The 27,897-nt window shown below is 38.2% G+C and overlaps 2 protein-coding genes across 3 annotated transcripts; one reads left to right on the plus strand and one right to left on the minus strand.

Annotated features, from left to right (window-relative positions):
- Positions 1–148: 148 nt before the first annotated feature.
- LOC101741519 (BTB/POZ domain-containing protein 10) lies at positions 149–8,480 on the plus strand. Its single transcript, XM_004924947.5, has 4 exons — positions 149–690; positions 2,282–2,478; positions 2,646–2,899; positions 3,876–8,480. The coding sequence occupies exons 1-4, from the start codon at positions 333–335 to the stop codon at positions 4,198–4,200; spliced, it is 1,134 nt and encodes a 377-aa protein (XP_004925004.1). The 5' UTR covers positions 149–332; the 3' UTR covers positions 4,201–8,480.
- A 579-nt stretch (positions 8,481–9,059) lies between these two features.
- On the minus strand, positions 9,060–27,334 carry LOC101741243 (uncharacterized). 2 transcript variants are annotated; one of them, XM_038017307.2, is made up of 13 exons: positions 27,194–27,334; positions 24,455–26,613; positions 23,053–23,814; positions 21,839–22,006; positions 20,373–21,065; positions 19,565–19,663; positions 18,244–18,296; positions 16,403–17,207; positions 15,432–15,500; positions 15,096–15,155; positions 12,146–14,543; positions 10,173–10,327; positions 9,060–9,438 (listed from the first exon to the last, which is right to left on the minus strand). In XM_038017307.2, the coding sequence occupies exons 1-13, from the start codon at positions 27,214–27,216 to the stop codon at positions 9,428–9,430; spliced, it is 7,455 nt and encodes a 2,484-aa protein (XP_037873235.1). In that variant the 5' UTR covers positions 27,217–27,334; the 3' UTR covers positions 9,060–9,427. The 2 variants fall into 2 exon arrangements, with proteins under 2 accessions (XP_037873235.1, XP_037873242.1); XM_038017314.2 differs by having other exon boundaries at positions 15,096–15,148; positions 15,428–15,500.
- Between the last annotated feature and the right edge of the window lie 563 nt (positions 27,335–27,897).

Consider the following 27,897-nt stretch of genomic DNA (forward strand, 5'->3'; position numbering starts at 1 on the left):
TCTATTGCATTAATATGGCACACATTTTGATTTATTATCTGAAAATTTGTGTAGTATTAGAATTAAGTTATAGAATGATAATGCAGTAAAATGTAACTTTTATTAAAAACAAAGCTTTTCAAGTGATGGACACTTGACAGGTACTGTCATTTTGTAGTTTTTGTATATAATCTATGATCAGCAGTCAAACAAAGGTGTCGACGTGCAGTTTCTAGTGTGAAAAACAATTATCCAAAACGAAATCTTCAAAGAAAGGCTCGTATAAATCTCCGCCTCGGAGGCACCGGAGTGTGGACCGTGATGTAAAAGCTCGCGGAGACGAGCACGCGCGTATGTCTGACTCTCAGGCACATGGTGAGGCAATGAGTGATCGCAGGTCGTTTTTCTATCCTGATAGCAGCAGTGGCTCGGAAGAGTACAACAGAGACGCGGAGGAGCGTCGGAGACGTCTCTCAAAGCGATCTGGAGTATCGAACAGGCCCCGCGCTCCTACAATGCAGTCCGGGGCGTGTTCGTCTAGTAACCCGATGCCATCGACCTCTTCAGCTCAGGAACCTCCGAAAAACGCTCCGAAGCACCAACTCGGAGATGACCGAATCACGTTGGTCGTGGACAATACGAGGTTTGTCGTCGATCCTTCTCAGTTCACGGCGCATCCCAACACAATGCTTGGGAGAATGTTTAGTTCTGGTGAGTTCGACTTTCTAAACAATTGATTGATGAAATTAAGTAATAATTAATATAAAGTTATAGACTACAAAATGCATTCATACAGTTTCTCAGAAACTGCTTTGAGTATACCTGAAAATTAAGAAAAGAAGTGAAATGCAATCTTATTTTGTGCTAGCCTTTTTCAAGTTAAATGAAAAGTTAGTTTTGAAACCTCTATATTGTTGCTGGGATCAACAATTAATGTCACAAAATACTAATATTGACTACTGTAATTGAAAATCAATACTATTTTGATTTACTGCCTATTAGTTAATTAAGTAGTTACAGCATGACATAAAGTCACAAATGTCACTGCCCAGTTAACAGAAAATTGCTGTCTCAATAATATTTTTCAATCTACTTCCTAACACTGACAGACTGATAGAAAGGGCATCTTTGTTAATGTTCAATTGTGCCCTCTTTTTTTGTCTGGTATTTTCCTTAACTGCCTGAGTAGGTCAGACCAATAACTCTTCATCTACTTTATTACTGCAAGGTAGGGAACAGCCTACAATAGACAGATAATAAACAGCTTATATCATAAAGATATTGGTTAAAGTTGTCACTCAGTAAATAACTTAGACACATGTACTTTGCTTTATAATTCATAATGATATAGAGAGGTTTGTATACAGCTAATCCACAAATGGATGAAGACTGTTGATAGTTTATGCAAATAGTTGAAAACTGATTTATTGGCCATTGGTCAGTAAGCTTTTTTGGGCTCAACAGTTATCTGGTAGCCTAACTGAAACTACAATTTTTCCAATGAAATACATATTTAACAAATGTTCACAATTGACTTCCATGCTAAATAACATATTGTAATAAAAATCAAACCTCAAAAAGTATAATTAGTGTAATCACTGGTGGTAGGACCTCTAGTAAGTCTGTACGGGTGGCTACCACCACCCTGCCTATTTCTGTCGTAAGCAGTAATGCGTTTCGGTTTGAAGGGTGGGGTAGCTTTTGGGTTCCAGTAAGCACTTATTTCAGTAAGCTTGTTTGGGCTCAACAGTTATCTGGTAGCTTAACTGAAACAAAAAAATTTCTAATAATACATATTTAACAAATGTTCACAATTGACTTCCATGCTAAAGAAATAACACAGTGTAATAAAAATCAAACCCCAAAAAGTATAATTAGTGTAATCACTGGTGGTAGGACCTCTAGTAAGTTTGTACGAGTGGCTGCCACCACCCTGCCTATTTCTGTCGTAAAGCAGTAATGCGTTTTGGTTTGAAGGGTGGGGTAGCCGTTGTAACTATACTGAGACCTTAGAACTTATATCTCAAGATGGGTGGCGCATTTACGTTGCAGATGTCTATGGGCTCCAGTAAGCACTTATTACTAGGTGGGCTTTGAGCTCATCCGCCTATCTAAGCAATAAAAAAAAATCAGTGTTAACAAAATAGCTAAAGTATGACAATTGGAATTGTAACATGTAAATTATAACGTGATATGTATCAAGTGATTCGCATTTTATTTTATACATTGAAATATGAGATATAGATGGAATTGGCAAGGGAGATTCAATAAACAGCTTAGAAAAAGAAATGACAATTTTCAGGGATAGAATTTACACATCCAAATGAAAGAGGCGAATATGAAGTAGCTGAAGGTATCTCCGCGACCGTATTCAGAGCTATACTGGAATATTACCGAGGAGGTACAATTCGCTGTCCCCCCACGGTGTCTGTGCAAGAGCTGCGAGAGGCCTGTGATTATTTGTTGGTGCCTTTTGATGCTAACACAGTGAGGTGCCAGGTGAGATTGATGTTGTACGGTGTTGTAACTTTGGTGTTAGCGAGTCATAAATATAATTAAAACTAGATTACATATAGTACGAGTATATGAACCAATTATTTTGTTACATGTGGTAGAGAAAATAATAACAATGTCAACTATTATGTAAATAAATGTTTAAATTTCAGAACCTCCGTGGCTTATTACATGAGCTATCCAATGAAGGTGCCCGCCGTCAGTTTGAATCGTTCTTGGAGCGTCTCGTACTCCCGCTGATGGTGGAGTCTGCTCGGCGCGGAGACCGCGAGTGTCACGTGGTGGTGTTGCTCGATGATGATGCTGTGGACTGGGACGAGGAATATCCTCCCCAGATGGGAGACGAATACAGTCAGACTGTGCTGTCCACACCGTTGTATAGGTTCTTCAAGTATATTGAGAATCGGTGAGATATTTAATCAGCCTAGGTCAGGGGTCTTTACTATAATAATAATAAAAATAAAATAAAAAACTTTTATTTCAAGACATCAGTCTCATATTGTGTTAATATTACAAAAAACTTAAGAACTATGTTAGTATTTAAATAAATCAATCAATTCCGTCCCTGGCAGCCCCATCAAGCAGCATGTAGAACATGCAACTTGATGAATCTACCCAGGGTTGGGCCATCAAGTCTTTCAGCTAGTACCCTCAAGACGTTGTTGGTGCTTCCTCCTTCTATTCCTAGTATATAATTTTAGGATTTTAATCTTACGGTAGGTACTTTACCCTGGCATTGCTGAAGTCCATGGGCGGCAGTAACCACTCATTATCAGGTGGGTTGTATGCTCGTCTGCCTAAAAGGGTAATAAAAAGAAATAAATTTTGAATGTTTTCCTTTTTACAATCCAATCAATTTACAGTTGTAAATTCACTACAGTTAAGCAAGACTTAACAATAACAGACATTTTAACTAAAAATAGATAATAGTTTAAAAAAACTAACAAAATACGCTTTTATAAAAAATCCAACTAAAAAATAGAAAATAAATTATAATAAATATGAATTAAAAATAGTGTAAGAAAAAAATATTTTATTGCAAAAAAAAGCGTGTGGTGCATGGTATCAGTAGTTATAAATATTTTATGAACAGATATGAGTAGAAGTGTTATTTTGATAATATCCTGAAGAGCACCCCACGCGTTTTTACAATAAAACTATTATTTATTTTTCATTTTTTAGTTGAATTTAAATTTTCTCAAATTTTTTTATTTTCGTTTTTTTTTATATATTGAATTGTGATTCTGTCCTTAAGAAGTATACCAAATTTCGAGTTAATCCGACGTTTTGAAGAGGATCCAAAATCATGTTCAAAGATTCCGTAACAAACATACATACGTCTGAAGCTAATAAAAGCGTATTAATAAAAATAAATTTTACAGGGACGTAGCAAAACAAGTAATGAAGGAGAGAGGACTAAAAAAGATAAGGCTTGGCGTCGAAGGGTACCCGACTTACAAGGAGAAAGTTCGCAAACGTCCCGGCGGCAGAGCTGAAGTCATCTACAATTATGTCCAGAGACCGTTCATCCACATGTCCTGGGAGAAGGAGGAAGCAAAGAGCCGCCACGTAGACTTCCAGTGCTTCAAGTCGAAATCCGTCACAAACCTCGCTGAAGCTACAGCGGATCCTGTCATAGAATTAGTGCCGGTAGCGAGGAGAGAAGAAGAAGGTGGAGAAGTGAATGATCCGCCAGAGGAAGAGTGATGTATGGTGTGGGGCTCTGTGCTGTGCTGGTTGTGAGACAGTCGTATTAAAAGTGATTTACACAACAACAGTTACTGGAACCCGTGAAGATGTGAACGTCTGGTAGTAATGTACTAGTGTAGGCAGCGACTTGGCTCTGCCCCCGGCATTGCTGAAGTCCATGGGCGACGGTAACCACTCACCATCAGGTGGGCCGTATGCCCGTCTGCCTACAAGGGCAATAAAAAAAAGTGTAAAAAGGTTTGCCACTCGAAAGGTGAATAAAGTGCTTTTGGAAAGTAATCACAAGTATTACTTGCTACTGTTTGGAACTCGGTGTTAACTAGGCCTTTAGTTGTAATAGCTAGATCATTTGTGTCGAATTAATGCAAAGGTTTTGAGTTTCATTAGTGGTGCAGAAGCAACTGATGTTTCAAAAGAAGAAAACTGGTTGTTTGGAGTAATACGGACCGTAATTTGTGGTGAATATATGAAGGTTCACTTGGTTGAGTTATGTGTGATTCTGAGCACATTGTTGTACTGCATGTCTTGCAGTGCAGGTAATGTAAAATTTATTTTGCAGAATATGATTATTTGTAATATAAATAAACTGAAAGATTCCAAATAAAATGTAAACTTGCTAGACTAAATTTATTACACTCAGCATTGGGTAGACATGGGATGCGGAGAAAAGAGAAATTTTAACAAAAATGTGCCGTATCACTACATAGTATAAAATAAAGTCGCTTTATCTGTCCCTATATCCCTATGTATGCTTTAATCTTTAAAACTACGCAACGGATTTTGATGCGGTTTTTTTTAATAGATAGAGTGATTGAAGAGGAAGGTTTATATTATGTATAATAACATCCATTAAATAGTGGAGAAATCAATAATAAATTACAGTTTCCGAAGCGAAGCGAGGGCGGGTCGCTAGTGCTGTATAATTTAGGGCTGATTTGTATTGAAGGGCATATTTTGTTCATTATTCTGGAGAATGCTCAGTTTGCTATGGTTACTAACACTAAATTCCTTTCGTACAATGTAGCAAATTTCTCTTCCCTAAATATTAATGGTGATTGAATGTATCGAGAACTCGGACTCTTTGGTACAAGAGTCCTGTCTATTTCTGTCCTGAACATCTTTAGAGTTCAATCTTGTGAGGCGCAGCAGCATGTGGCATTTGTCTACGGGCTCCCTGTGCTTAGTGCGAGTTAACGTTCTCGATAGCGTAAAAGTTAACTCAAATTTGGCTATGTTTGCCGCTAGGGACGCTGTTTCAACTGCATACAGACTTGAGTTAACTTTTACTTTTACGCTATCGAGAATGTTAAAAACTCCCACTAAGCACACAGGTAAACACACATTCCCTAATCATTTTCAAATTATTATTTTAAACCGATAAGACTTTTCATTGTACTTACATTTAAACTTTAGTTGTATAATTCAATCGTCATCCACTAATATTTTAATGATCTTAAAGAGCAGGGTTGTCCAGACAGCCCGCGACGCATGTTTTAATCAGAAAATAGTTTTGGATATAAATACCTAGTCAGGTCATAAATTCTGTCACATGTTTAATGTAAAATAATTGAAACAAGTTTATTCATTATGTAACCATTCATATACCAAAATGAACTTAACAAAACGTAGATTCTTATGACACTAAAGTTTATTCAAAATGACCTCCGTGATTTTGAATACAGGCCTTCAATCTGCGCGGCCAGTCGTCTATCGCAGCACGAACGAGGTCCATGTCAATATCGGCGGCTGCCTTAATCAAGGATGTCTTGAGTGACTCCAAATTGGGATGAGGCTTTGAGCACGCCTTTTCCTCCAAGTGTTGCCATATCTTGTAATCTAACGGATTCAAATCTGGACTGGAGGAGGGCCAGTCTTTGCCGGATGAAGTCGATTTCACGCGCCGCCAGCCAGTCTTGTGTGCTCTTCGCTCTATGAGCTGGCGCCGAATCTTGTTGGAATACCCAGTGCCTGTTATTGAACATGGTATGAGAAACAGGTTCCACAAGGTTCGTCAGGACTGTATTTTGATACACAACTGCATTCTTTTTTACACCTTTCTCACAAAAATGTACCTCTGTTAAGCCCCAATAAGAAACTCCCAACCATACCATGAGCGAGGATGGAAAATGACCTCGTTAGACACGCGGAATACGGTTGCTCGCTTCTTCACTACTGTGTGCGTACACCTTATCATTTTGTTTGTTGTAGCTCTCTTCTACGGTAAAAATTTTTTCATCCGAAAAAAGAATTTCCCGATATTTTTTTCCCGCGTACCGCTTCAACAAAGCGCGGCATCTCTTCAGTCTCAGGTCCATTAGACGAGCATTCAAACGATGTCCTGTTTTTCTTCGATATGCCCGAAGCCCTAAGTCTTCATTTAACACCCTTTTCACCGTGGTTCTGCTTAACCCCATCTGAAGGGCCAACAGTTTCTGTTTACGTTTGGGATTTCTTTGAATTCGCGCCTTCACAGCTTTTATCACTGCTGGAGTCCTAACAGACCGAGGGCGACCACTTCTTGACCTGTCATCTACACTAGAGTCTTCATTGTATCGTTTGATGGTACGATAAACGAATCTTTTGGTTATATTAAAAATTTTCAGTATGTTAAAAATTTGAATTGGCGCGTAACCGCAACGATGCAACGCAATAACTGCAACACGGTCTTCTTTAATCGTCCACTCCATATTTAAAAAATGAGTAAAATTCTAAAAGTGTACATTTTTATTTTCATGAACAATTCGAAATTCGAATTCAATAAACTTTTTTGTGGCCAGCATTCTAAAAGAAAAGTTTTTACTGTGTGACAATACTTATGACCTGACTAGTTATAAGTTTGGATAGTAGAATTCTTTGTCAAAACATAATATAATTTGGTATAATTTATCTTCTTTCTTGTAACTTTTCATTCCCGTGACATCATTTGAAACTGAAGCTATCTTTTACTATTGGAGGAATTCCCGGAAAGTATTTATTACCCTACTTTTTTAAACTTGAAAACTGATTGAGGACATTTTGGCGGGAACGCGAGGAGTGAAGTTGTGTGTATTGTTTTATTTTGTATATTTAGTGTTTCTTCTGAATTAAATGTGTAATAACGGTGGTTTATTAACTGTCTAGTTTCTGTGAAAGTGTACAAATGTGGGAAAATGAAACAAAGCCGCTGGACGTAACTTCTCGAATACTCCATAAAGCCCACTGAAAAAATCTCAGTAAATGACCACCATTTTACTGAGATTATATTTCATCTCATTGCATTTCATCCCAGTTGATTAATGTATCGAATTAATCATCTTCATTACATTTCACTCCATATTATCATTTTTCATAATAACAACGACCTAAAGGTCTTAGTTACCAGGTTATAAAATTCTTTAAAAAAAAATTAAAACTGATTTTTTTTCTGCGTCACTTCCACTTTTGTAGTAAATTTAATTAGCCCGAGCAAAAGTATATAGTTTGGACAGCCCTGTTTTAGAGTTATCTATTGCTACACTGCGACGTCACATATTGCTTACACATTGCGATACAGTTGCTAATCATTATCTGGAAAACTTGCTCGGAGATCAATACACGATTTTTCAAAGTATATCGCCCTGCCTATTTCGGCCGTGAAGCAGTAATGCGTTTCGGTTTGAAGGGTGGGGCAGCCGTTGTAACTATACTGAGACTTTAGAACTTGTATCTCAAGGTGGGTGGCGCGTCTACGTTGTAGATGTCTATGGGCTCCAGTAACCACTTAATACCAGGTGGGCTGTGAGCTCGTACACCAATCTAAGCAATAAAAAAATATATATTTAAAAGTACGTAAAATGTATGCGTTCACTTTGTTATTGTTTTTTAAATTCGATTTGGACACAAGTTCTTTAATGTGTATTTACTTATTTAGTCTCTCTCTCGATCGTGTTTGATGCTGTAACAAACTGTAGCCATTTTAATTCTAAATCATTTTTAAGGCCTCTAATAATTTTAATAGTTTCTTAAATTTAAAACATATTTCATTGTATCATGTCCTTTAAGAAATAAAACCTACCAATTCTACAGCTTGATTATTTTATGTGATTCGGTGCAATTTTTTAAATATATATATATATATATACTGAACGAAATGCGTTGTGTTCTGTAAACTGTTCATATGCGAACGGTCAAGTGTGTTTACATGTAAATTGTAAAGAACAACTTTTGATAACTGTATTAAACTATCAATAATGTTTGTATGTTCGATTATATTCATTGATAAAAGGAATGTGTCTTGAAATGTAAACAATTTGCAAGAATTTTTCGTTTTATTTCATTAACTAGCGACCCGCCCTCGCTTCGCTTCGGAAACTTTTTTTTTTATTGCTTAGATGGGTGGACGAGCTCACAGCCCACCTGTTGTTAAATGGTTACTGAAGCCCATAGACATCTACGACGTAAATGTGCCATCCTTCTTGATATATAAGTTCTAAGGTCTCAAGTATAGTTACAACGGCTGCCCCACCCTTCAAACCGAAAGGCAGTACTGCTTCACGGCAGAAATAGGCAGGGTGGTGATACCTACCCGCGCGGACTCACAAGAGGTCCTACCATCAGTAACGGTATGTACGTTAACCTGCAAGGAGTGCGGCCCTCTGCCCCAAAAAAAGTGTTGTTACTTCATTACGAATGTAATTAAAATTATCAAAGCCGTTTAGTTCATTTTTATAAACATCTAATCAAGTGTTCGTATTACGAATTATGATAAAGCTAACTGTCATGTCACATTGCAATCCGGAACGCCAACTGTTTCGCGGTAAAAATAAACATGGCGGTCGTACCTACCCGTGCCAATTTAAAATACGCGAAAAACATAATTACAACTAAATAAAATAATCTTTTTTAAAATACAACTACATTTATTAAAACTTATGTCAAATATGAAAACAATTTCATTCGCAAACACGTAATCGACAATAAAATTAAATATAACACTTACAAAATAAAACGCACCTCTTAAACATTACATCTACATCTAAAAACAATCATACAGACAACCTAGGAGCATTTTAGACCAACATTAAAATTACCGAATAAATATCAGCTTTAGTTATGTTAAATGGGAGTGCACAGAATATCAAAACACAACCGGCATTAATAAATATTATTTTAAAACTATTAGGAGATATTTCATTAAGCTACCGAGCTTATAATCAATTATGTTTATTGAATTCTTCTTGGTTTCACTTTTTGTATGTGATCTGAATCAGCTGTCTCCTAAACAAATAAAAATTATTACTCTTACTTTGCTTGAGGTAGTTAAAAGCATCGTTAATGGATCGGGAGGATCCGTAATGACGTGTTGAAGGCGACGTCGACTGTTTACCATTCGGTCCACAGGATCGGGTATGAAGGATCCGTAAGGACGTGTCTAGGACTTTAAAATGATCGAGCAACTGTATGCAAGCATGAATCTTCGATAAATAAAAAAAAAAATGTATTCAACATAAATGAAAGTACATACTTGTTGAACGTCAAAAGAACTACCGCCAATTCACAAGAACTAGCCTCCGTCCTGAGAAGAACTGGCAAGAAACTCAGCGGGCATGTTTTTTTTTTTGTAAATATTAGATTTTTTTGATAGTGCTGGCTTCTATTTCTTTTCAAGGAAGATACAACAAGGAGATATTAGTACGTACTGCTAAAGGCGGATACTGGGATCTCATACCTGATGAAAAGCTGGACCGGTTATCATGGTGTCATGCAAAAACTTTTTTAGATTTGTCTTGAACTGTCCGTGTTAGTTATTTTAGCGGTAGTCAGCGGCTTGGCTCTCCCCTTGGAATTGCTGAAGTCCATGGGCGACGGTAACCACTCACCGTTATGTGGGCCGTATGCTCGACTGCCTACAAGGGCATTAAAAAAAAGATATAACATTTCCAAACGGAAACATTGTTTTTAAAATGTAATTGCCTTTTCTAGATATAAGATAATATCTTATCTTTAATTACCTTTTCTAGTTCCTCGGGCCACTTTATTCGCTAGTTTATTGGCGATTTTATTGAAAATCCCTTTAACTTTTACATTATGAGATGTACTCTTTGATTTTTCAGAAGTTTTTTCAGTCGTGATGTTCCTGTTCGCATTCGCATTTACCAAATTTGTGCTGTTGATTAAGAATGTACGTCGATAATAATCACAAGTAATGTCTTTGAGTTATAGATCTAAATGTAGGTACTAAGATGATGCTTTTGGTAAACTATTTAGGCTTGCAACCAACTCCGGATTAAGCAAGCGCGGGGCCCGTAGCAAATTATTTCAAAGAGCCCTTGATCTAAACTTAAATCGAGCCATCTCAATTCTGCTACACATCCACACTGTGTCGGGTAAGAGTGCTTGCATACGTCAGACTTTTGTAGAGCTGATTATCAGGCTGATTGAAATTCTACACGTTTATACAAACAACTTTTTCTTAATAAGTCACTAAAAAAATTAAGCTCGGGCAGAGATGGGTGGGTTTAAATATGCGGGGCCCCCGTTCGCGCGGAGCCCGTAGCAATTGCTACTCTTGCTATATGGTTAATCCGGCTCTGCTTGCAACACTACCAGTTAATACGCATTTAACGGCCGTCTGGTGTAGTGGTAAGTGACATGGTCACTACACAAGGGGGTCGCGGGTTCGAATCCCGCCAAGGGAAGATATTTGTTGATAAATATAAAGGTCTTTTCCAGGATTATGGATGTGTATAATAAAAATCTTACATTTATATCCGTTATCTGGTACCTGTAACACAAGTTCTTTACGAACTTATCATGGGACCAGTTAACGTAACGTAATTGTTAGTAAATATTTATTATTATTATTATTATACATTAATTTAATTCGACGATTCTATCCCTGCATTGTAGAGAACGTTCGCGAACACAATAATACAATTAAAGCTAAATTTATGTTTTAATCTCCGGTTATAAAATTATTAACAGTTTTTGTGGTCACCGATGACCAATGTTATAATAGGCGTTGACCTAAGATGATTGTGCAATTATGTTGTAGGTACTTATTAACTCCATGGCAATTATCATAGAGTGTTGTAGGTACTTATTAACTCCATGGCAATTATCTTGTATTTAAAAACATATCTCAAGTTTTACGTTTCATTTCACACAGAACGAACTAATAGAATCTTGAGGTTTGGCAGTTTTCATTTTGTCTAAGTTCTCGAAAACCGAAGAAAATACGATATCATCTTAATAATAATATGATTGTGGAATAATTATGTAGGTACATAGTTACGGAAAAAAATTAGCGTCCGAATAAACAGAAGATTACGCTAGGAGGTTTTTTTTATTTACTAATAATTTTTTTAAATTATTTTTTATTGCCCTTGTAGGCAGACGAGCGTACGGCCCACCTGATGGTGAGTGGTTACCGTCGCCCATGGACTTCAGCAATGCCAGGGGCAGAGCCAAGCCGCTGCCTACCACTTAATACTCTCCACAAGCCTCGTTCGAAGAAGGACATGTCATAGCGCTCGGAAAACACTGTGGAGGGGAGCTCGTTCCATAGCCGGATGGTACGTGGCAAAAAAGACCTCTGGAAACGCACTGTAGATGACCGCAGTGGCTCCAGGTAGTATGGATGCACTCTACTCCGGTGGCGGGCGGTGCGATGGTAAAAACGAGATGACGATATCATCTTGAACAATTTTTTTTTAATTGCTAAGTGGATGGACGAGCTTGCAGCCCACCTGGTGTTAAGTGGTTACCGAAGCCCATAGACATATACGACGTAAATGCGACACCCACCTTGAGATATCAGTTCTAAGGTCTCAGTATAGTTACAACGGCTGTCCCGCCCTTCAAACCGAAACGCATTACTGCTTCACGGCAGAAATAGGCAGGGTGGTGGTACCTACCTGCGCGGACTCACAAGAGGTCCTACCACCAGTCCTCAGAGCGCTCCCTAAAATAAAATAAAACTCACCGTATGTTCTCAATTCCAATTTTCTTATCATCTTCCTCACTGCATCGTCTCCGTTTGTATAATTCACCGTTGGCGCACTCAATCCATTCGCGATTCAATTTGTTAATCTCAAAGTCTATGATCGCAAGCAATAGATTCTTGCATTTATCACGTTTTACTTCGTTTATTACTATCAAAGTATCGTCACTGGACTCAGTACTATTTTCGGTAATGTTTTTAATATAATCCTTTCTTGTTTTCATATTATCCAGTGGCGCTTTTGAAGCAGTTGTCTGTGCAACGTGTGTAGTTGTTGTAAGTGTAGATCTGGGGTCGGTTATATCTGATCTATCTTCGACTGGTATTTGACTTGTTAACGTATGTATTTGCTTTTTTTCTGTGCTAGGTTTTTCTGTATACTGTAATGTTTGTTTAGCGGTTATAGGGTGTGTAATTTTTTGGGCTACAATTGGTGTAGTATTCAGTTTGAAGCTAGCCGTGCTAAATGATGGAGTTGTAATTTCGTTTGCATATTCAGATATTTCTGTGTCTTTTCCAACGCTTATTAACGTATCGAAAAGTTTCAATAGCTCCTTGATATTACTCGTTATGTCAGCTGTTTCGGGATCATCATCGAATGAGTCATTTACACCAGAAAGTTCAGGTATTTTTGTTCTCTCTGTAAATCCGTTGCCAGCTTCTGCCGTGACAGCTCTAGCTTGTATAACTGTACTGCCAACACTAGGAAAAACATTTTCATTGTTGCCGTCATCTTTGTGTGTTGAACTGCCATCAACGTTGGATAGGTAATTTTTATTTTCCTCTATATCATCTTGTACTACAGTGATACCAACACCAATAGTAGGAATATAATTCTCGTCAGCTGACTTATCATCTCTAGTGATCCTATTGATGTAATCATTCCAGAAATTACCACCGGCGTCCGATATTAATGGAGAATCGATTTGATTGATTTCTCTCTTCCCAATATCAATTTGTTTTGTCATTTCGTCGTTCGATGCACCTAATTTGTGTTTTGTTTTAAATAAACCTTTGATTCCCTTATGTTTTTTTCCATTTCTTTTCTTTATATTCCAATTAACGGAGTTATAATTTTCTGTTATCGTATCGAGGCTATTCGAAGTGAAGTCATTAGAATCATCAACACTCGTTTTAGCATCGTTACAAATTATATTAACGCTTATATTTTCAACGGAATAACTTTCATTTTTACAATCAGACCTCTTCTCGAAGGACTTACTAGATATACAATTGGCGACCGCATCGAAGAGTCGTTTGCTTCCCTTGATAAGCTTCTCATTGTAACACGTCGCAGTTTTACAGGCCACATTCACATCTCTCGCTAATTGTTCTAATTTCTTAACAAAGATCACCCCTGGGTCTTTACTTTTCAAAGTATCACTTCTCACCAGGTCTCTCTTGTCTATAATGCCCATTGCATCACATGTGCGCCCTTGGCACTTACCTTTGACCCTCTTGTAATAATCATGCAAGTCCTTATCAATATTGTGAACGGAATCTTTCAATTTTTTTCCGCCGCTTGGATTCATCCAGAAATACGTTTGGATTTCAGTGCAATGCTCGCGCATGTACCTGCCCAGGTTGTCAAATTCAAACAGTAGCTCTTTTATGACGGCGTCGCTAGCCGCGCACGCCCTGCACATAGTTTTGTTGGCTTTACATTTACAATTGCACACTCGGTCGTATCCAAAATACTTTTTGATTGCTTTCCAATTAATACTTCGTTTCTTACGATGTTTTGTAGCATTTTTGTCTTTTGTGGCCGTTGTTAGATTATTGTACAGCTGCATCAGTTGCTTATTGATTGCGGAAATTAAATCTTTACTCAAAGTCACCTTTGATATGGCGTTGGGCGGTGCGCTGGTGGCAGTTTCGACCGTGACATTCGGACGTTTAACGTTTTTATCCGAGCTAGCTGCGACCGGTTTCAGAGCGAAACTTTCTGGATAAGAACTATCAACTAGCAGATAAACGCCTGGCAATAAACTCGGGTGCTCTTCAACTGTTTTAGAAGTCACATCGTTCGTATCAAACGAATTAACTTGATACACAACGTCGACCGGGGTCAGCATTCTGGCCGAAAAGACCTTCCTGACTTTATTCGGTTCTAACGACCTCTTTTTGTCACTAATAAAAGCTCCCGGAACTCCAATGTGTACTTGAATGGAATTACTCAAATTGACAGGATATTTCGAAGCGACATCGTCCAGGTCTGGTTGCGTGGTGTGTTTGTCTTCAGTGTTCTTTATCAGATCGATGATCACCTCTATGGCCGCTACATCTCTAGCTGTGAATGTCTGATTTTTCGCATCGCGTTTGTGTCTATCAGCAAGCTTTACGTCAAACTCTTCTATTGGCATAACACTTGTTTCAATGACTGAAATAAAATGGGTAAAAGCAAAGGTTTTAAACACACTTCATGTCGCCCCGTGTATGTCTTTTATTGCCTTGGATTATATAACTCATTTATTGATGAGTGGTCAACGTTGCTATGGACATCAGCAAGCGTAACAAACACAGCCAAATCTCTACCTAAGGCTGAGAGTTATTTTCAAAACTCGTTTGAAACACTGTGCCGATATGAGGTGCGATTTGTAAAAATAGAATGAAGGGATCTCAGAATATTTCTTAGAGCACCCTTAAAGACATGAAACACAAAAAGCTCTAGTCCTTCCGCACCTGGCTACAGAGTTTTGAAACTGAGATTTCAGAGTGACCTGGATTTTGGAACTAGTTTGAAATGTTCAATAATGTTGATTAAGTACTTTTGGACGTATCGCCAACCTTGGAGATAACCGAGAAATTCTTAGGAAACGTACTAAGGTCCTGAAGTTTAGAACTAAAAACAGTCGATTGGCAAAAGACATGGAAGACTAAAACTAGTCCACAAAGACTCGTCACAGGCACTAGACCTAGGTAAGGTACGTACCATCGTTAGTAAATCCTTCGGTATTTCCCCTCACGCGACTCCTTTTAGGAAGACTGAAAACTTTTAATGAATTAGTATTAAATTCTACATTACCATGTGAACGAAACAAATTGACATTAATTTCTGAGATATTCGTTCTACACAATATTATGATCGCAAGTTTGTAACAGTCTATCCTGTTTTTTATAGACAATAGAAACGAATCAGCATTATTTTTACATAGAATAAATCAAACCCATTGCCTTATTTTACAATTAAAAGTTTAACGCGAGCGAAAACATTGGGGAGTCGCTACTTTGATCAATGTTGTAGAAAAAAAAATGGCGACTTACTCACTGTTGTCATCGCTATTTTGTTCCTCTTCCTCAATCTCGGTGCAGTAGGTTACTTCCGAGATAGGATTGACTGAAATCAATAGTACCATGTATCAATACGTTATTATTTACTAGAGTCCTGTGTCTCACGGAGTGGAATTATGTACGGGAATATTTATATTTTTTCTCCTACCTACGCCGAAAGTTCGGTTTTCGTCCCTGGGTACTGACAAGTGCGCATGCGCGTTAGTGTCTACGTCTGCTCTCACGCACCTAAAATTCTCCGCCATTGTTGTGCTCGGGTAATTTGCAATATTGTGTTTAGTGTAAACGTGAAATAAACAAAAAGCAATAAAATTTAATGGTGAAGTAATAAACAAAGATGAGTTCATCAGACAGTTCCGGCTTTTGTAAACAGGCGAGAATATGGCACGTCTGATGGTTATTAATAAAATTACTGTCACTCATGGAACTCAGCCAAACCAAGGATGCAGCGAAATGGCTGAGTACTCACCGCAAGCCTTGTTTGAACAAGGATATATCATAGGGCTCGCGGAACACTGTTAAGGGGATTTGAAGAAGATAAGACAGGTATTCATTAAAATTTACTTTTCTGTTAATAATGATGGCCACGTCTGTCCCAGGGCATATGAGTTGTGAAGGGATAGTAGATACGAGAAAAACTTTTCACGGCCAAAAAAAACAAAGCTTAAAGAGGGATAAATAAGTATGCATCTTGGCACACAAGTTGCATTTTGATTTTAAATAAAAGTCGACAGTTGATCTGTGAGACACTACAATTAACGTCTTCAGTTCTATTGGCTTTGTGGACTCTCGTGATAAATTCCAATCATTTGCAAATATGTGCCGTTTATTTCTAAATTTGTACAGTAGGAGAATAAACTATACATACCATAGAAATAGTTGTGTGCGCAATTACTAACTTAATACTAACTAACTACCATGTACTAAATCTCGAGTTGTCATATGAACCTGCACTTATTTCTCCTTTCCCCTTCTGGTTCTTCTTCGGCCGATGATAGATGATATCGTATTTATAGCTGTGGCTACTAATCCGTACTCTTTTCGGGTCATTGCCCAGTTTAATGGGCAGCTTCTGAAATAGTTCTTCAGAAGCCATAATTGTTTTAGTAGTGGCTTCTAGAACTCCAGCGGTATTCTCGATTTTATTGTTTTTAGGAAACAAACGATTGTACATTTGATTGTTGTGTAGTTTCTTAAAGAAGTCAAACTCTTTAGCTGCTTTCTCGATTTTGTTCAAATTCGACATTCCCGTCTTTGCGTTAATCTGTTCCGTAGTCGATTCTGCTTTGTCGAGCACTTGCGAATCGGCCGCGTCATGTTGAGCGGCTTTTTTGTCGTCAACATTAATTATCGTTATATCGAAATCCTTCTTTGACAAATCATCAGTTGCTGTGGTCCCTTTTGACCTATCGTTTCCGTTATCAAAATCCTCATCTACACTAGTTTGCCTTTTGTCCCTATACAATTCTGCATCGCCGTCATCAAATAAACCACTTTCTAAATAATCTAAATAATTGAAGACATTTTCTGGATCCATCTTTATATTATTGTCGTCGTTGATTTCTTGATTGATTGCTTTCATTCTCTTGGCCTTCTGTGTTTCAGCGTCGTCAGTGGGCAGGTCCGTTATGGGAGACGTTACAGATTCCACATCCAGACTGTTGTCCTTCAGGAATTTCTCGAAGTCATTCATCGTCATCGGAAGAGGTGTTGTAAAATACTGAACTGGTTGTCGGTTCGTCTTGGTGATGACCTTAAAACGGCAATGCGAGATTTATTTGCTAGTAAAACATGCGTACGATCATTACACCCAGAAGTAAGTTTTGCCAAGTTATTCCGATACCTTATGAGGTCATATCAGTCTTATGTTACCCTTTGCTTAAAATAAACGACACTTTTACTGGTTTTAAGACGGCTTATGACTCCGCACGAGTAAGTACCACCACTCTGCCTAGTTCTGCCGTGAAGCAGTAATGCGTTTCGGTTTGAATGCTGGAGCAGCCGTTGTACTGTAAAAACTGAGACTCTAGAAGACATGTCTCGAGGTGGGTGGCAGCATTTACGTTGAAGATGTCTATGGGCTCCCGTAATCACTTAATACCAGGTGGACTGTGATTTTATCCACACATATAAGCAATAAATAAATAAAAACATTTTTGTTGACATTTATACTTAGTTTCAAGAGAAAATAACAAATCCTTTTGCATGTTTCAATTTTATTTATTTATTGCGTAGATAGGTGAACGAACGGATAGTTCACCTGGTGATAAATGGAATACCATAGACATTGAAACGTGAATGTTACGACCTATTTAGAGACCTGATGTCGTAATCTCAATTCTATTGCATAAAATAACAAACCATTGTTTTTATGTTTTGCACGGGCCAATATGACTTCATATACTGCAGTACCCGTGCTTAGTTGGTAGAATATATTTATTGCAAGGTAGCCAGAGAATTGTGAAAAGGTATAAGGCAACCGATCATGAAGTCGAAAGGAGAATAATCTTTACACAAATCGAAAATAACATACATTTAAGCACAAACATATTTCGATTTTTTTTTGTTTACCCCCATGCTAGTGGACGGTCTGGTGTTCTAGAGCGTCCGTTGAGCCCATACTTAGTACAGTTCGGCTTTATTTGTGATACATTGCGCGGCACAATATATTTGGCGACGGCAATTATTTTATTTACCAGCAATCAAAACCAGTCAAATTTGTCTTCGTATAGAGAGTCAATTCCGTAGACCCGGTATTCTTATCATTTATAAAAATTAAAACGACCTACCGATGTAGCGTCCGGTTTCTTCGAATATATTCTGCTTCTTGGTGAATTCTTGGCTGCAATTCAATAACATTTGTTATTATCTCCATCACCCACGAGCGTAAGGTCTGTGAGACCTGGAGAATCTGGAAGACCGGAGACACAGACCAGACGCAGTATACCACTACGTCGTTACGGTATGTATTGTGAATTTGGTCTGACAGTCTGCGCAGTACGACTTTTAGCGTAAGTTTTTTTTATTACCCTTGTAGGCAGACGAGCATACGGCCTACCTGATGGAGAGTGGTTACAGTCGCCCATGGACCTCAGCAAGGCCAGGGGCAGAGCCAAGCTGCTGCCTACCGGTAGGCAGTAAATATGTGATAAATTGTATTTGAAGGGGACAGTGGCAAAGCACATTTTTTGCTAATTTTGAACCCTTGGATACATTGTCAGGATGGGTTGAGAATACCAGCTACGGTCGCAGCCCCATGCGCTGAAGCAATTCCAATGAACTCTAAGAGCAGCTAAGTAGCATAGTCCCTAATTATATATAATAGTTAACACGCCGTAGTTAACATGTCCTCATGACATCCACGGATTAGACGCGGCATACTTGATTTTAATTGGGTTATTTTGCTTATTGAAAGGCGACTGCATGCAGCAGAGATGCGAATGTTGCGATAGATGTGTGGAGTAATAAGAATGGATAGAATACGGAATGAATATGTTAGAGGAAGTCTAAAGTGGCACCTGAGACAGAGAAGTTGAGAAGTGCTCGTTTGGGATGGTATGGACATGGAATGAGACGAAATGACAATGAGGTTGGTAAGAGAGTTTTGACTGTGATTGTGGAAGGCTTTAGAGGAAGAGGTAGAGCTAAAAAAATGGATGGATTGCGTGAAAGACGATATGGGTAAGAGGGGAGTGAGCGAAGAAACAGTATATGATAGAGGAGTATATATGGAAGGAGAAAACATGTTGCACCGACCTCCCGTGACTGGGAGAAGGGCAGGAGAATGATGATGATAAATTTTAATCATTGAATTATTTTTTAAACTTAAGTCATCGCAGCTTAACGGACAAGACGCCCGGTGTACTCGTATCGAGAGATGCGTCTTTGCCGGCGTTCGAATCCCGCAGGCAAGTGCACAAGCCCGCGATAATTTATAAATTTTTGATGGGTAAAGCATGTTTTAAGCCCGCATGGTTCGGCCCCGACATCCTGCCTATCTCTGTCGTCAAGCAGTCATAGAAACAAAAACAAATCTGTCACCTGGTTGGTGGAACAAGTCCAATACAAAATGTGGTACAAATTTAAGAGGAAACATGCCCTCAAACTCACCGGTCTGCCTCAAGCTGTTGGTCAGGAAGCCAACGTCATCATCGTATGAGAGGAGGGTTGTGTCCACCAGGATAGCGGAGTCCCTGCTCGGGACGCTCTCTGTAAATGACGACACTCATCAGTTTGTCAATTTGTTTTTAATTGGCCTTACGACAAATAAATGTTACCTTATGTATGTGTCTCTACCTAATCATTGGTACCCTAAGGGGCTATTCAAACTTCACGCAGATGGGTAAGCTCACGGGCTCAGCGTGAGAGAATTGCTGACACTAGCCCTAGCCAACACAGTGCTTCGCTGAATTCACTACCGGATCAGAAACGCGATCCGCCGAGAAGATCCGGCGAGAAGCTCAGTGGGCTAGTTCAGTCTATGGGCTAGTTCGCACGTCAAACTCTTCGTCGGAGTCGACGAGTTCGACGAGGACGGTGATCGGTGCTTGAAGAGCCTAAAAGCAGAGAGAGAGTGGATCTGGGGGATCCAACAAAACATGTTTAGGGCGACGGCGGCTTTGCGTTGCCCCGTCGCCTGGGTCGAAGATATAGTTAGCGGTGGCCACGATAAAAGGGCTATCGTGTCGCGCCGTTTTTTTAAAGTAACGTTCTGATGCAACCTTACAGTACTTAGGTATCGGATCTATATTTAGGTCGTCGTGAAGATCAACATTCCCTGTATACCACGGTGCTTTGACGACTATCCTACAGAAATCGATTGAATAATCCGGTATCAATGTTATATGTATACAGAGCACTGAGAATTTGATGTACTTAGCTTATTAAATAGGTATTAGGAATAAAAAAATACTCATACTTGCACTATTTGTTCTTCTATTTCCTACCCTCTCACTAGTTTTAATCAAAACTTGAGCTTTTGTAAGGCCCCTATTATTCACAAAATCGTTAAAACTATTTTGTTTTCCATCGAAATCATTCTTGACTTGATCAAATTTCTGAGAAAGTTCAGTATTCTTAACTTTCCTGGCCGCCTTATTGGAAATTTCATTGATTTTTGTTTTAAATTTGGCATTTTCTTCTTTAGCACTATTGTCTTTACTTTCAAGCGACTTTAAATAGTCTTTGCCTTCTTTCAAATAATCAACTTTAGGTATTTTGTATTCGGAATGTTCGAAATTGAATACAGCGTCCTTCCAAGGCGTCGGTACCTCATCAGAATTTAGTATATCATTATGCCAGATTAGCAGATCCCCAAAATAGTCGGGCGGCGTAAACTTTTTATCCATTTCCTGTGGTTTCACCTCATCTAGTGGGAAAGGCGTAGATTTTTGACTCCTATTAAAATCTCTAGCTGCATTTTTAAATCTGAACAAACTATATTCCAAATTCAACGTGCCATTGGGACGGTTCTCGTTGTAATCTCCGTCGATCGGTTCGTAAACTTGTGGTTTTTCTGCAACTCGATTAGATTCGTCTACACCCTTGTCTATTACTGCTAGAGGAATCTTGTCTAGTTGCGACTGTTTAAATACAATATCTCGATCGGGTACTGCAATCAAATTTCTACATTTGGTCATGTGTTCAATTTGTGGCGCAAGTCAAAGCAAGTCCACAGTCTGGGCGTCAATTAGGAAGTGATACAAAACCACGTTAAATGTCATTTTTGACAGTTGCTGACGTTACCGAGTGGATTGAAAATACGTTATCTTTACTAGTAGGTCGCCAAGGTTTCGCCAAGACTACACTATAGACAAATAATAATAAAGACAAACAATATTAATCTATTCTCAATTTTACCACAGACTTTAACAATAAACAAAAGAGTATACATGGGTGTGCGTGTCAAATAAAATACATGGTAGTGTTTGTACTGTTTTTTTATTGACTAAATGTATATTTTAGATAATATATAATAGATTTAAATTATTATGGTATTATTCGATAATCACTTATTATTTAACTAAAAAATGAAAAAATCAAACATTTATTTACAACAATGGGTTGAGAGATAGAAACGGTGCCCAATCCTCGTTAGTCGATTCAGAAAAAATTTTAAATTAAGTAATATTTGCGTTCCTAAAGAGGCGCAGTTTCATATCCAAAGACCCACTTGTGGCTCGCGAGCCGCAGGTTGCCGACCCCTGAGTTAAACCATTCAAACTCTGCCTTAGTTTTTGTTTTATTGCCCTTGTAGGCAGACGAGCATACGGCCCACCTGATGGTGAGTGGTTACCGTCGCCCATAGACTTCAGCAATGCCAACCAAGCCGCTGCCTACCGCTTAATATTCTCCACAATCAAATAATCACGTCCTCCTACCTACCTTGCACGTTGTATTCCTTTTGTTTGGTGTATGCTTCGTTTCCTTGATCCGCTTGTAGCCATTCACGGGGAGCGGTCACAGTTTTGACATTTACATTCATCAGACTGTCCTCGTACACTTTTCTGGGCTTCGTTTTCAATTTGTTCGTGGTGCTCACGTGAAAGTCATCTGTCACAGTACGCAAACGAAAACCGACAAAGTGAAATGAGGATTTCATCACTTCTAGGGAAGTTTTTTTAATTATTTTATTGCTCTATAGTTGGACGAGTCCACTTGGTGTTGACTGGTTACACGAAGCCCATAGAAATCTACAACGTAAATGCCGCCACCCACCTTGAGACATGAGTTCTAAGGTCTCAGTTTTAACAGTACAATGTTTGCCCCATCCTTCAAACCGAAAAGCATTACTGCTTCACGGCAGAAATGGGCAGGGTGGTGGCACCTACCCGTGCGCACTCATAAGACGTCCAGACGACCAGTGACTCAAACACTACTGGTTAGATATTAATATGATTTTTAATGGGACCACACGAGAAGCGCCGGCTTACAAAAAGAATTAGCAAAATCTGTTCAGCAAGAAAAAAATGGAATGAAAAATCGGTTTACATACTTACTTGACCATAACAAAAGTTGACAATAAGGGATTTTTTGTCTGTATAAACGATTGAGGTTACATCTAAGTCGCTGCTTACAAAGAATCCTTATATAGATGCAGTAATACATAAGTATAAGATGATGCGATTCTACTACTTATGGCACATAATAGCACTGTATTTTAATAATTTGATCAGCCCACTGAGTTTCTCGTCGAATCGTCTCAGTAGGTCGCGATTCAGATCCAGTGGTAGATTCAACGAAGCACTACTCTTGCTAAGGCTAGTGTCAGCAAATTCTCTCAGGTTGAGCCCGTGAGCTCACCTAATCGTCCGCGAGAAGCTGCAATAGCTCCTATGGCTACCAGTAAATAGGCAGGAAACCACCACCCTGCCCATTTCTGCCGTGAAGCAGTAATGCGCTTCGGTTTGAAGGGTGGGGCAGCCATTGTAACTATACTTGAGACCTTAGAACTTATATCTCAAGGTAGGTGGCACATTTACGTTGTAAATGCCTATGGGCTCCAGTAACCGCTTAACACCAGGTGGGCTGTGAGCTCGTCCACCCATCTAAGCAATAAAATAACTATTAAAAAAGTATTTAAGCCTGACCTTACTTACCTATTCGAAAATATGCGTCTTTCTTAATTCCATTGAATTCTGGGAGAGCTTGAGTTCCCTTTGTATCTGCTGCTTGCTCCATCTCTGCGTGCTCATTAATCTTCGTGCTAAAAGACTCATCAGCAGTTATATTAGGTATTTGCTCTATAATATCTTCAACGCTTGCCGGTGTGTGGTACTTCATGGGAGTGACGTCCGGATCAGTTGTCATAAGTTCATAATCATGAATATTGTAATTTACATTCGTGTATTTCTCATCGGTTTTAACACGAAAAATGTTTTTCAAACGCTTCAACGGACTGAACCTTCGGTGCCTATTGTTTTTATTGTCATCCTTTTTATTATTTTGAAATATGTGTAAAATATCTTTAATTAAATTCGCCGTTGTGTTATCGTCTTTCGAACACGTTGTGGGCACAGTTGTATAGATTTTCGCGCCGTTCAGATCCTTAGTGTCAAGTTTATTGTTATTTGTCTTAAAAATTCGATTTGTAATCTCGAATATAGTTGATTTCTTCTCGTCGCGCTTGATCCTATCATTAGCATCGGCGAATATAAATTCTGTGTTATAGTCATCATCGTATGTCTCGTCGAAGCTATTTACACGAATATCTGAATCTTTATCGTAATCTATTAAATCATCTCTGGTCGTCTTTCTATTCAATCTGAATAACTTGTCCAGAAATTTCTGTGACGTTATTTCATCAGTGTTGTCTTTATTAAGATGGTCTTCGGTGGCGGCTTCTTTTGTTGTGCTTTTTTCTTCAGCAAGAATTTTAGGTTAGATTAATTTTGTATTACGATTAATTATGAACAACTTTATATCATTAAGCAGCCGTACTGTATTTACTCCATATTAGAAGAGTAATTAGTTTAAAATTTTTCTAATAGATCGATTTCACGCATTTTATATCAACAAATAATATTGAATTACACAGGAAAATTTTTGAACGCATGTGCGTGCGTGCATGGCACGTTCATTGTGACCCGTCATACGTGATGCGAGTACGGTAAAATTAAATATTTGAAAAGTGCAAGGTACATAATATTGATGCGTATTCGGATTTACAATATAGAGTAAATACAGAGCTACAGTTTCATAATAATTGTGTGGTATTTGAACTCCACGACCTACTGTTATTTTAGGATATCACCCAATTAGAACATAGGCCTATCTTGACCTAATAAGAACTTCTCGAGATATAAGGTCAGAGTATCTAGTCAACGTAGTTTAACAACGTTTGAACGAGTGATAAAATTCTGTTAATTTATAAACAAATATTAAACAGTATAAAAAGAGTTATCGTGAAGTCCATAGATTTAAAACATTCCTGTATCAATACGTACACCACTTATTGTATTTAAATTGTTTTAATTAATGATACAAATATCATAAAGTTACCTGCCGTTGACTTCGCGATCGAATCACTCTCCAAAGATTTCTCAAGCTCATCCAAATTAAAATCTTCAGTATCGTCCTTATCTTTATCTAGATCTAGCTTCACTCTATCTTTAAGTTCCAATTCAGACAAGTTTTTACGTTGACAGGTAACCAGTTTTTCAGTCGTGGGCGATTTCAATGAGACAGTTTCGGAGGTGTGATATTTTTTCGGGGGATTATTGTCGATGAATATGTAAAAATGCTTTCTGAACCACGATTCGTCGCTTTTCGTCGAAGAATCTTGGTCTTCAATATCGGTATCATCAAAGAATCTCTTGACGCGTGGCAATTCCGGTATTTTGTTCAAAATGTATTTTCCTATATCGTCCACATTGTGATGCCTATGCGCTTGGTATTTGATCATGTCTGAAAAGTTTTGATTGCCCTGCTCCCTTTGAAAGTTCAGATAATGCTTGTAACCGTTAACGTATGCTTTGTACGATATTTTGTCGGACAGTCCTTCGTAGCTCGTGTCCTCTGGTACCGGCTGAGCTGTCGAAGTACCAACATCGTTATCGACATTGTTCATATCGTAATTCGGAGATGTCACATCATCGTAGTTCATAGGAGCATCGTTATCCGTGCTCGTTGTCTCTGCTTTATCCATATTATAATATAAATCATCAGGCATCTGTTCGCCATATTCATATAATTCAACGTTAGCATTTTTATTACTTTTCGTGACTTCTATATCGTTTTTAGTTCGTTTAATTCTATCAATGTTGTCTTTTGTCGCGAGTATATTCATTATGTTGTTTTCTTGGCTTTTCTCAAGCATTCTCTCGTAAACAGGCAGCATAGAGGCATCATCCATCGCTGGTGGGGTACCAGCTTTATAATTATTAACATATTTGTTGTAGTCATTGTATTTCATTTCACGATTTTTCCGTGCAAACTTACTAGGCTGTAGGATAGGACTTGGAGCGCTGTATGTATGAGTTTTAGGCGTAGTCGTTGGAACAGTATGGGATACTGACGATGTTGGTACGAGCTTAGGAGTGTGATGTTTTTTTGGATTCCTTAACGTTGATTGTAAATCATTTTTACGAAAATCACGTGTAACTTTCTTCTTCAATTTCTTGCAAAAACCTTTAAATCCTTTCTGTATCTTATCTTCTATCTTCTGTGCGGTCGAGAGAGCCTCATCTTTTACTGATCTAGCTCTGACGTCATGTGATTCAGTTGAACCAATTCCCACCGTTTCATTGAGATTAGCTCCTTTGTTGGCGAAAACTAAAGTGCTTAAGGCAAGACCGGGAATAATTTCTAGATTTTTCAACAGAGGATCAGATTTAAAGGTAGCCTCAGTAACAGAGCTGGTTATTAAATCGGTAACGCCCGGATTTTGTTCCGCCATCGTTGAAATAGCTTTACTCCTCATATCGTCCAGCAAGGCCTCGATTTCTGCTGTTCCAAAATTTTCATCATCACTCAACTGCATCAATTTAGTCGTTGATGCATCTGTTGCTGGTATTCCAATTTCTTCGTTGTAGATTCCGTATTTCTCTTTTAGTTTATACAGCTTTGTTGTTAAATTTGCAAGTACGTTATGAAGATTTTCATCTACTCTCGAAGTTTGTTTTCTGGTTGTAGTCTTTTGAGTTTTGTTAGCGTGTTTATGTGTTGCTGTATGATTTTTACTGTGATGTCTCCATGTTGTTAATCTAGTGTGAATATCTCTTTTTTTCTTAGTAAATTTGAGCATTTGGTTTTGAGCAACACTAGATGTTAGTCTGCTAATATTATAATTATTTGTAAAGTTTTTTATTGAAGTTTTAACTGTAGTTTTAATTTTGGATTTGTGATTTTTTGGTTTTAGTTTTCTCCAAAATACACCTAGGTTTCTTTTAGTTTTTGCGTTGCGATTCAAATTAGGTCTTAGTTCAGTGTTATCATAAACAATTTCACTGTTTCTTGTAGTTTTCCTTGATAAAGCTTCATTTTGCGTTTCGTGTTTTATTTTTTTGTGTTTAAACGAAGTTTTACGGTCACGTACTGCCAATTGATGTGTTGCGTCGTCGAAGAGATTGAAATTGCCAATCCCATCATCCAATCTATTATTGTTTATATTGCTTTTAGATATAGTGTAACATTCGGTGGGCACCATTAGATATAGTAAACTGAAATATAAAAGTAAGGTTAGTAATTGTCAGGAAGGACCTTTGTGCAAAAATTGTTTTTTCATTAACTCAATGGTATTTATTAATAAAGTTTATCAATGTCGATATGAATTTTGTTGTTATTTTTTTAATAAATTATCACATGTTTAACGAATTGGCAACAAATAAATATCCTCTTGTATTAAATGAAGCGGACAAAATGATTTGTATTTAGGAGTTCCTAAAGACTAGAATCAACTAAAAAAAAGCCTCAGAATCATTGCTGCAGACGAATCAAACGTGTACCGATATATTTACAGAATTTGTGAAAGACATACTACAATGTCTGAAGTACCAGAAATTGACATGGACAATGTTTGAGTTTAACTCCGTCAGTAGCTTACTGGAGTCGACCGCCATTGTCAATAACAAGCGTTATTTCGCAGGAGAAACATGTACCAGACAGGAAATGCTGCGTATAGGCTACTGTGATGCCAATACCAATGCCATACCATAGTTCAAATGCAGTGCACACAAACCTTCTCAAAGAATAACATTGATGATCCGGTGTTTTCTCAAGAAAAAAAATATGTTTGCTTACCATAAAAAATTGATTAATAACATTAGCCAAACGCTAAACTCACAATCATATTAATATAAACTAAAGTAAACTCAATAGAAATACACATTTGAGAGGCGAAACGTCTTAGACTTCTCTTGTTTAAGTTACGTCAATGTTAATATTGTTTCTAAGGAAGTTTTATGACTTGTCTATGAACAAAAAATATTTTTAGACTAACGGACCCGACATACGTTGTCGTGCAAAAATTCATTCAAGTCGATCCAGCGGTTTAGTTGTAGTATAGATAAATAACCTAGATACCGACTGCAGCGCCATCTGCCGGGCTGGTTTGTGAACCTAAACCATCCAGGGCGCCACCCAAACGCATACAAAAAAATCATTCAAATCAACACACGCACAGAAGAAATATTTTACTATATATATATAAAGATTACTTTTTATTTATTGCTTAGATGGGTGGGCGAGCTGACAGCTGTTAAGTGGTTACTGGAGCCCATAGACATCCACAACGTAAATGCGCCACCCACCTTGAGACATAAGTTCTAAGGTCTCAGTATAGTTACAACGGCTGCCCCACCCTTCAAACCGAAACGCATTACTGCTTCACGGCAGAAATAAGCAGGGTGTTGGTACCTACCCGCGCGGACTCTCAAGAGGTCCTACCACCAGTATGGTTTAAGAGTTCAGTGACAAACACACGCACAGAAGAAATATTTATGTAT

The sequence above is a fragment of the Bombyx mori genome, chromosome 2 (genome assembly GCF_030269925.1).
Source record: "Bombyx mori chromosome 2, ASM3026992v2".
Taxonomy (NCBI): Eukaryota; Metazoa; Arthropoda; class Insecta; order Lepidoptera; family Bombycidae; genus Bombyx; species Bombyx mori.